This window comes from Phodopus roborovskii, unplaced genomic scaffold, assembly GCF_943737965.1.
Source record: "Phodopus roborovskii unplaced genomic scaffold, PHOROB, whole genome shotgun sequence".
Lineage (NCBI taxonomy): Eukaryota > Metazoa > Chordata > Mammalia > Rodentia > Cricetidae > Phodopus > Phodopus roborovskii.
Window position 1 is genome coordinate 43,966,132 of NW_026126511.1, and position 10,752 is coordinate 43,976,883.

Sequence of the window (10,752 nt, forward strand, 5' to 3'; positions counted from 1 at the left end):
ACACTAAGTCACAAGTATACCCACCAAGGAGGCCATTGTTGGATTCTGATCAGTGAATTAAAAATGAGAATGGCTAATAATTCCTGAGTGGAAAAGGAGGAGAGAAGTAGAGAAAGTCACCAGGAGAAGAGAAATCTGCTTTTATCATGGTGACTAGTTATTGGCTATTAGACTAGACCATTGGAGAAAAAAATATAATTATTTGTGGATTTTACTATAAGCTTTGGGAAATGAGCTGTGCCTGAACAGATGGAAGGTGTCTCCAAGCTACAGCGCTTTGTCCCCTACATCTGAGGCCAAGCAGGAACTCTTCATTTGTTCCTCAGTGGCTGCAAATTTTGAGACTTCCCATGGACACCACAGCTTACAGAATTTTCCGTTGTTAACATTTTTCCCTTTGAAATTCCACAGATAATAGTCTATTTTTCTTCTGGCATATGAATTTCTAGAGAGATGTACAAGGCGCTCTATTTTCCCATCTTTGGCTTCTAACTAACACATTAGACACATATATGTTATATATGATTTTACAATCAGAAGAAACCTTTAAAATGATGATTTTTAACTATGTGTGTACGTGCACATGTGCACAGGTGTGGTACAGGTGCCTAGGAAGGCCGAAGAAGCTTGGAACTAGAGTTGTGGGCAGTTGTGAGCAGCCTAATGCGAATGCTGGCACTGAAGTAAGGTTCTCTGGAAGTGCTCTTACTCACTGGGCCATCTTTCCAATCCAAAGGAAATATTTCTTCCTTCCTTCCTTCTTTCCTTCCTTCCTTTCTTTCTTTTCTTTTTTTTTTTTTTTTTTTTTTTTTTTTTTTGTATTATGTGCACCAGCCATTTACTTGTTTTCTGGAACATCATTTGTTGCTGTTGTTATATGAAGTTTGACTGTAGGTTTTTTGAGTCCGCTGTTTGGTGCTTTCAGTTTAGAACTTGTTGGTGAGTTGACTCTTTTAACGTTATGTGAAAGTCCTCTGTGTTATATAGGAAGGTCCTGGACTATATCTCCATCTTCTTCTCCTTCTCTTTCTTTTCTGACACCACTCCAGTAGGGGACCCAGGAGCACAGTGGAACCCCATTGATTAAGGATTCAATCCTTAATCTTTTCAGTCATGCCTCCTATTTGGGGTAAAATTCTAGAATATACCAGCTTCTCTTTCTCACTGACCAGATTCACCTAATTTTATCACATTTTGGGCTTCTGTGCCTGACTCTTGGTACTGTGCCAATACTCTAAAGGTGTTGGTTCTTTTTTTTTGAAGGCTGCAGGGGTTGGAGACGGGGTTTCTCTGTTTAGCCTTGGCTATCCTGGAACTCACTCTGTAGACCAGGCTGACCTCAAACTCACAGAGATTTGCCTGCCTCTGCCTCCCTAGTGCTGAAATTAGAGGTGTGCACCACCGCTGCCCAGCTAAGGTGTTGAGTCTTAATCATAGCATATCTATAAGCAGTGGTTTGGCAAGCCGGATAGATCTGGATTTTGACACTCAACTCTAATCAGCATATTAGTGGCTACTAGACTGAATTGCACATCTTGTCACTGAGGTGTTTCTACATGACGAGGTCTTTGCAGATCTCTCACTGAAGAAGGAGGGGTAGTTGGGGGGTGAAGATTCTGGATACAGTGCTTATAAACTTTAAAAAAGGTGTGTGGTTGTTTTATCTGCCTGTATATGCACCATCTGTATGTCAGATGCCTGTCAGTTCAGAAAAGATTTTGGGTCCCCTGGAATTGGTGTTACAATGGTTCTAACTCACCATATGTGCATTGGGAACTGCACCTGGGTCTCCTCAAGAGCAATATGTGCTCTTAGCAGCTCAACTGTCTTCCCAGGCTTTAAAAATATATATTTACTTATTTATGCCGAATGTATGTCCACGTCAATGGGAGCTGAACCCAGAGAGCAGTACACCCCCTTAACCCATAAACTCTCTCCCCAGCTCCAGCCTCCTTTTCCTTCCTTGTTGTCCCTCCGTTAGGAACCTGGTCAAAAGAATCTAAAATTAGGAATATATAATGCCACCACTATGTAGCATGTAGTAGTTGTTCACAAATGTCTGGTGAGCTTAATTGGTTGTAGAAGGAAAAGGAAGTAACTGGAATCAGAATCACTTTTGGCCTGTGTAATCTAGACAAGTCATTTCATCCTTCTGGGACTCCACTTTCTCAAGAGTATGATCACTTGGTCGCATCTTTGCGGGAGAAGCCCTGTGACTTTGGGGTTAGCACTCTGCCCCTGGCCCACCTCTAAACAAGGCATGAACACGCCCCTCTGCGGCACATGCGATACCTCCTCCCGGCCGCACGATGGCGCTGAGCCCGCTGGGGAGCTGGGGGGCGGGGGATCCTGAGCGCCTCGGCCACTTTCCGGACTGCCGCGGTGAGTGCTGCGGCTGTTGGGTTCTTCCCTCCTGATATCCTCCCCCTGATAGCGGCCAGGAAGGGCGGCTGGGTGTCGCGGGGCGCTTTAGCCGGCTGAGCTCGAGAACTGGAAAACCCGGCTAGCACTAGGCAAGGCGGGCGCTGGCAACGGGGGACCCAGCCTGGCCCTGGACGTGAGCGCCCTCGGCCCCGCACTCGCGCGCCTCCCATCAGGCTCCACGGCGGCCAGGGATTCAAAAGTCATCAAAGTCCTTGCCGCACGAACGCTTTGGGCTGTGGGCGGCCTCCGTGCTTCTACTCTTATCCCGACCCTGTCCACCGCCCCTACAGGCTCTGCCATCTGTCACCCTGGCCCTTCTCTGCTTGGACGGTGTCTTCCTCTCCTCGGCCGAAAATGACTTTGTCCACCGGGTCCAGGAGGAGCTGGATCGCTTCCTGGTGCAGAAGCAGCTATCCAAGTACGGGGAAAGAAGGGGGGCGGCTTTAATGCTTAGAAGGGGAGGGTTTGCCCCTCCCCCAGGTGCTGTGGCCAGGTTACTGGCTGGTCCGCCGGCCAGGCCCTGCCTGACCTGACTGAGCCTTTAGCCTCTGCCGCATTGTCCAGCCACATCTTTCCTTTGTATCCGAACGTCGTCCCACTTAAGCAGAAGTGCCCACCCTCTTCGGAATGATGAGGACTGTAGCTCCCTGTGATCTGCTTTGTAATTAGGCAGGGACCGGCTTGGGCACACTGAGCCAGGTGCTAAGCCACTATAAACCTGGGAGTGGCCTCCGTGGGAATCAGGTCCAGAAGTTGGACCCACAACCTCGGCTTAATACTCCCTTTGGTCTCTTCCCAGGGTCCTTCTTTTCCCGCCAGTCTCCAGCCGCCTGCGGTACCTGATCCACAGAACAGCAGAAACTTTTGATCTCTTGAGCAGCTTCTCTGTTGGGGAGGGCTGGAAGAGGAGGACAGTCGTCTGTCACTTGGACATCAGGTGTGTTATCTTACCGCTTTGGAGGGTTCTCAGCAATTTTATTTTTAGTATTTATTTATTTATGATGGTTGGGCTAGCTGGCTAGCCAGGGAGGGTAGAACTGGTCAGGAACCCGGGCCAGGAACCCCCAGCTGTGTGAGGTCAGGGTTGCTTTTTGCTTCATCAGGGATGCTGCTGACTTGGCTAAATCAAGTGTTGGGCTAAGGGAAGAGAACACACACGAACACTTAGACTAGTAAGAGTGGGTCTGCCCCCCCTCTCTGTGAGCGTGTGTTCCAGGTAGATGCTGGTTCAGGGCGAGAACCTATCAGCCTGTGATCCTTCCTCTTCCTGTGTGTGCATCTCATAGGATGGACATCTTATCAGTGTGACTCTGAGCCTAGTAACAGCTCTAAAAGGAGTATTAGCCCGCTTTCATGTGTAACCAAAGACTCAGCATCTGATTGTAGCATTCACGGGGGAAACTCCTGTGGATGTGTCAGGCATGGCATTTTTGCCTTTGCAACAATGCCTTTGTGAGATATTCTTCGGAGGATCATTTTGGTTGTGACCTTTGCTTAATGCTGACTTGCCAGTGTCATGCCTCAATTTTTCTGTGGACCCAGACCTGCTCTGAAGCTTCTGTTTCTATTCCAGGATTCCCAATTCAGATGCCCCCTCTGGTCCCTGCCGCCCTCCTGCCTCCCATCCCAGCAAGTACCGTGGTCCTCGGTACACCTCACATCAGGGAGCAGCTGCTGGTCCCCGAGGTGCTCCTGCTGGCCGGTGGCATCGTGGGCGTAAGCCAGATCAACCTTTGTATGTGCCCCGGGTTCGACGCAGGCAAGATGAACCAGCAGCACCATCCATCCCAGGCCTCAAAGGAGAGGCCCCAGCTGGTGGAGTTTCAGAAGAGCTTAGAGGGGCTGGGGACCCGGATGCTGATCAGGGGGTTCCCATGTTGGTGACTCAGGGAACAGAGTTCCCCAAGAGCCCAGATTCAGGCTATGCAAATCATTCACAGTTGGAGCTGGGTGACACTGAGCCCTCTGAGAATCCTTCTGAGAAGGAACAAGGGGTGGAGACAGCCATGCAGCAGGGGTCCAACCCACAGCTGGCTGTGGAGGAGGAAAATAGGAGTCTGTTGGTGCAGAGCCTGGTGGACCAAGAGGAGGGAGAGGGAGAGGAGAAAGAGAAGGAGGGTAAGGAAGATGAGGATATAGGCAAGCAGAAAGGGAAGGTGGCTGAGAAGGAAGAGGAGATGGATGAGCAGAAAGGGAAGATGGATAAGGAGGAAGAGAAGATGGATGAGCAGAAAGGGAAGGTGGATGAGGAGGAAGAGAAGATGGATGAGCAGAAAGGGAAGGTGGATGAGGAGGAAGAGAGGATGGATGAGCAGAAAGGGAAGATGGATAAGGAGGAAGAGAAGATGGATGAGCAGAAAGGGAAGGTGGATGACAAGGAAGAGAAGATGGATGAGCAGAAAGGGAAGGTGGATGACAAGGAAGAGAAGATGGATGAGCAGAAAGGGAAGGTGGATGAGGAGGAAGAGAAGATGGATGAGCAGAAAGGGAAGGTGGATGAGGAGGAAGAGAGGATGGATAAAGAAGAAAACGTGGATGGGGAAGAAAATGAAGAGGATGATGACACCAACCATGACGATTTCAGTGAGCTGCTGCAGGAGGTGATGAGGCTCTTGAGCCCAGAAAAGGGAGGGCGGAGGTGAGGTGGGTGTGGCCTCAGGGGTATGGGAGAAGGGCCCTGGGGTGGAGGTGGGGGGAGTTGTTAATGGGTATATATAGAATGGCTCAGGCCTGGGTGTTGGGTAATAGAAGTTGTTTAGGGAACCTAGAGAAGGAACTGTGTGTTTGGGTCCCAGTCCGACCATTTAGGAGATAGTTAACCCTAAGCAAACATTTGTTTTTTTAAAGTTGTTCCCTCATATGAGGAAAAGGTAGTACATATATATCACAAGGCAGCTGAAACAGTCCTCACAGGTGTGTGGTTCTCTGTTAGAGAAAATCACCTCCTGCCTGAAGCTCTGCCTTAGAAATTGTATTTTCTTGAGACCGTGCATGTATCTGCCCTAACGTTGACTCTGGGTCAGTTGGGAGGCTGGGTACCTTTGATTGCTGCCTTATGTACAGTCTTTGAGAAAAATCACATTTTAGTAAGGAAAGTAAAGATATTAGCTTTGTCCAGCTCTTTTTTTTTTTTTTTTTTTTTTTTTTTTTTCTACAGACTATACAATTTTGGACTAAGTACTTAACTCATTGCCCCTTCCTGTTTCCATCTTTAAGGAGGGTATATAAAATGCATTTCAAGATTAGGTGAAACACAGTGAGCACAGTTGACAGTCATCCAATGGGGATTCCATAAAACCAAGCAGCCTCCCCTTAAAACCTCCACCTTCTGAGAAACCAAGCTGCCATACCCCAATTCCTACCAAGCCAACTTCTCCCTGAGAACTATGAGTTTGGAAAGCTTTGGTGGGGCCCTGTGCGTCAGCTCTCCCTTGCCAAAGAATCTGTTCGCTCCCAGATCACAGCCAACCTGACCAAAAAGGAGATTGAGGTAGAGAAGATCCACCTGGACACATCCTCCTTCACAGAGGAGCTGCCCGGGGAGAGGGACCTGGCACACGTGGTGGAGATCTATGACTTCAAGCCAACACTCAAGACTGAGGACCTGCTGGCCACCTTCTCTGAGTTCCAGTGAGTAGTACAGGTGGGAGGCTGGCAGAAGTTAGGTCAGCCCTTCCCTGCTCTGGATGATTCCCTGCCCCGAAAGGAAGGCTAGGGTAGGCGTGGATGTCTGGGCTACTTGCTCTGAGGCAGGTCAGCCTGTTGGTTCTGACTGAGGGAAGAGAAAGGTTGATTTGAGCACTGACAAACTCAAAAGCCTGAGACCCAGGCCAAGTTCTGCGTGTGCACACCCTTGCTGGCATTCCCTCAGTCTCAGGACACCACTCTCCATATGCCAGTGAGTCATTGGTTCTGCAGTAGCCTGAAGGCCATCCTGGAGTGGAAGCTTTTATGGGGCACTTGGCCTGAGCAGGCTGGGAATAGCCTGGAGGGATATATTCAAGGACAGGATTTTTGACTTCTCATTTCCCAGGGATGCAACCTTCTGTGAGTTCTTTCTTTCTTTCTTTTTTTTTTTTTTTTTTTTTTTTTTCCTAATTTGCATTTTTCCTTTGTCTTTGCTTCACCTGTGTGGGCTTTTTAAAGCCCTTTTCTGCGGCTGGAGAGATGGCTCAGGGGTGGAGAGCACTTGCTCTTCTTGAAGAGAATCTGGGTTTGGGTCCCGGCACTCATATAGTGACCCAAAATCATTGGTAACTCCAGATCCAGGAGATCTGTGGGCACCAGGCACAAATGTGGTGCACATGCATGCTAAGCACTCATACACATAAAATAAAATTAAATGAAAACCCCATGATTCCTGGCCCCCATACCACTGTCCCTTGTCCTCTGCACCTGTGCTGAGGGGTTGGCACAGTTTACTTTTTCAGCTCTGTAACTATATGGACACACAGGGCCACCACTGACCCCTAGTAGAATAGGGCCATTCCAAAGCTGCTTCTGGCTTCTCAAAGGCACAGAGCCCTTGGTGGCTTCCTGAGAAATAGGGAGAAGGCCACCCATAGCCATGTCCCCATTATGCTCATTTGGGCATATCTCCTCTCCTACCATAAGTCTTAGCTTTTTTACTCAGAGCCCGTGGCCAGCCTGGCTGTAACAGTATCTGGGGAGTCAGTTCTTCACTGTTTGCTTTGGGCTGTACGAGCTTCCAGTCCTGACCACTCTATCCTAGATGCTAACTGACTGGTGATCCAGCTCACCTGTTTACAGGGTGACATTGGGTCTTTCTGGAGCTGGCTTAATGTTCTGTTGAGGAAGTATGCCAACAGTCCCCTCAAATGGAGCTCGCTTTGTCTTAGGGTTTGAGGTGGGAGAGACCTAGCTGCAGGATCTAAGGGAGAAGGGTCTTGAGCACGGGCTTTTGTGAACTCCTATATCCTTTCCCCACACAGAGAGAAGGGGTTCAAGATCCAGTGGGTAGATGACACTCATGCCATCGGCATCTTTCCCTGCCAGGCCTCAGGTAAGGTGGCTTCCTGTTGCGCTCTGCTCCTTCCCTGGCCTCCGTTGAGAGCAGAGGTGCCTGGGTTCCCTGGGTGGAGGGCTACCCACATCCAGAGATAGACTACCCTCACCTCAGCCCGTGGGCTTGGCTCTCAGCAAGCCTGAACCACATTCTGGGTACTGGGGGCTGTGGCCTGGGAAACTAAGGGAGTCTTTGTCCTAGTTGTTCGGATCAGTGACATTTCCTGAACAGGTGACATTGGCTAAGCCATAGGTCCTTCCCCAAGGACACAGGCATTTGGCACAGGGAGCAGGCAAGTGCATTGTCATTCAGATTTCACATCAGCCTCAGGGGCTGGGGTGGGGTGGGGGATGGGGGACATCACTCCGAGCCCCCAATGCCAGGGTCTGTGTTGGATTACAGACCTCTTACTGTGGAAGCTGGAGCACCATGCAGCCTCCTCACTGTGATCTCAAGACTCCATGTCCACCCCCTTCAGCCACTGTCCCGTGCTGTCCCTGCCATTCCACTGCCATTTTGGGTGCACTTATAAATAAGCCTCTCCCATCCGGAACCATGTGTGTACATCAGGGCCTCTGCACATCAGAGCTGGGAGCACCCTACTTGGGTTTGGCCTGGCCCTTGTGAAGTCTGAAATTGAGGATGGGGAGAAGCAGAGAGAGCAATGGGGAGGAAGCCTCTGGAAGGGAGGTGGGAAGAAAGGCCAAGTGGCCACTGAGGACTATGGCAGAATAAGCTCTGGCTGGGTGTCCTGATTAGAATCTCTGTTACTTCAGCCAAACGGCATCACCAAAAAGCAAGTTGGAGAAGAAAGGATTTATTTGGCTTGCACTTCAGCATTGCTGTTCATTACCGAAGGAGGTCAGGACAGGAACCTGGAGGCAGGAGCTGATGCAGAGGCCATGGAGGGGTGCTGCTTACTAGCTTGCTTCCCCTGGCTTGCTCTGCCTGCTTTCTGATAGAATCCAAGACTGCCAGTCCAGAGAAGGCACCACCCACCATAGACTAGGCCTTCCCTAATTGAGAAAATACCTCTCACCTGGATCTCATGGAAGCATTTCCTCAACTGAGTGTCTCTTCTCTCAGACGACTCTAACTTGTGTTAAGTTGACACACAAAACCAGTCAGTACAGTGGGGTGGCCTTGGCTGCCTCATGGGCCTGCCATAAACAGTATCGAAGAGTGCATCGTGCCCTTGCCACAGTTTCTTTGTCCATATAACATATCTGCTATGTCCTGATGTCCTGTACACGTTGGCCAGTGTTCAGGGAGTACTGCTGTCCCTGGGGATCTTGGGGGATAGAAGGAAATTCTGGTCTAAGTGTCAGCTTTCACAGGCAGAGCCTGCCCATCTTGTTCTCAGAATGGAAACACTGGGCTGGGGCATCATCTGACAGTACAGGCAGTGCCCGCTCTACAGTTCCATAGGGATCTGGGGCACAAGGGGACACTGTCAGCTTTACTGAGGTACATCAGGCAGAGCAGCTGTGTCTGAATGTGTTGAGTGGCTGTGGCAGTTTGGGGTGCTGCATGTGCTCCAGACCCCTGGGGTTTTCACATAACACAAGAATCATCCCAGATCTCCCCTCCTTTCTCTAGCCGCTGAGGCCATGGCCAAGGATTTCTCCATGCTCAAGATCCGGCCGCTCACACAGGGAACCAAGCTGTCCAAGCTCAAAGCCTTGCAGAGGCCAAGTAAGGGAAGCCTGTCCCTCCGTGGGGAGACTGTGTGTGCTTTTGTGTTTGGTTTGCGTTCCCATCTTCATTTCCCTGCTCTTCAAGAGCCTAGGCTACAGCAGCTAGCGGGACTCAGCTTCCCCTAGGCCTGCAGAGGGCCTTGGGTCAGCTACCGTGTACGTTTGTCCTCCTTCTCTCCTCTTCCTCTGGCCACTGATCCAGGAGAAGTCCCTCTTCTTTCCAGAGGGCCGTGAAGACTGTCCTCTGGGCCTTGGGATCAACCCTAGATGGGACCTTGGTTCTGTTACTTACCTCAGTTAACCTGGGGCGAGTCATTCATACAGGGGCTTGATGGCAACTGTTAGCTCCCTCCCTTTCCTCTTCCAAAAAGCATGGCAGGGGGCTCTGAGAGGTCAGTTTCTATGATAGCAAGTTGGAACCAGCAGAATGGGCCCAGAGGAGGTCTGCTGGAGCCATCCATGCCACTGTGAATGGTGACATGGTCTTGTCCTAGACTTCTTAGAAACAATAAATATCCCATCTTTATGTCCAATAGTCCAGGTGTCCTGTCCTGGGTGTTTCCCCCAAAACGACCTCACAGAGCAAGGGGATATAGGATTAGTTGCTTCTGACCCCCATTGTATGGATGAACCAGGTTGACAGGAGGGGTTGGTTTATGTCAGGTCCCACAGGGAGGAGGCAGAAATACAGGCCTGGGGTCCTCCTGGCTGCTGTGGCCACAGCTGGGCCCCAGCATTTGCCATACTATTAGACGTGGGCTGACTCTCACCTGGCTTTCAAGGATGCTCTGTCACCCAGAGGAGAAACATCCTGGCCTTGAATCCAAGTCCCACCCACTGGGTCTTCCTTTCAGAGCTCCTGCAGCTGGCGAAGGAGAGGCCACAGACAGATTCAGCAGTGGCCCGCAGGCTGGTGGCCCGGGCCTTGGGGCTCCAACACAACAGAAAGAAAGAGCCGCCTGCTGCCCCAAGTCTCCTGCCATCGTGAGGCACCAGACTTGGCTGTCCTGACTAGGCTGGACCCCAACACTACTCATGCCTTTACAGACCGAAGGACAGCCTCTTGTCCCCACTAGAACTGCTGTGGGGCATAGCAGGATTTTGTTGATCTGGTCCCAGAAATTGAGAAGAAATAAAAATTTAAAGTTGTACTGATGGCATCCAGGTGTGGTCTTGAGGGACGGACACTAGAGGGCGCTGTTCCATCTCTTTCTGTGGGTCTGTGGTTACTGACGATCAGGTCACCTTTCCTAGAGGACCCCATCTTCAGGGGCATTTGGGCTCAGCGGCCCTGTTTGGGGAATAGTTGGTACTTGCTCCATGCCACCTGCCCAGTCTCCCCCATTTCAAGAACCCCAGCATGCCATCCTGTGCTATGGGCACCTGGGGGGGGGATGTAGCAGTGAAGTAAGCTCTAACAGCTGAGTGGCGAGACTTGGGTGCATGCCAAATGTCCCCTCAGAAATGGGCCCAGGGGCACCCTTGTAGGACAGCACAGTACTCCTCTCTCTTGAGTCTTGGGTGTAGTATTGGAGGTACAGTGGCCCTCTCTGGGGTTTGGGGGTCATTGCTGATCTCAGGTTTGCTGGGGCTAGCACACCCTTA

The 10,752-nt window shown here is 50.5% G+C and overlaps 2 protein-coding genes across 2 annotated transcripts in view; one reads left to right on the top strand and one right to left on the bottom strand.

The window, feature by feature from the left end:
- The window catches only part of Reep4 (receptor accessory protein 4), an 816,909-nt gene that overhangs the window by 761,871 nt on the left and 44,286 nt on the right, over positions 1 to 10,752 (bottom strand). The window lies entirely within an intron of this gene.
- On the top strand, positions 2,056 to 10,298 carry R3hcc1 (R3H domain and coiled-coil containing 1). The gene is made up of 10 exons (XM_051195165.1): positions 2,056 to 2,062; positions 2,321 to 2,382; positions 2,715 to 2,842; positions 3,224 to 3,361; positions 3,998 to 4,790; positions 4,875 to 5,024; positions 5,882 to 6,054; positions 7,377 to 7,447; positions 9,050 to 9,145; positions 10,002 to 10,298. Exons 1-10 carry the CDS (start codon positions 2,056 to 2,058, stop codon positions 10,133 to 10,135), a joined length of 1,752 nt encoding a protein of 583 aa, XP_051051122.1. The 3' UTR covers positions 10,136 to 10,298.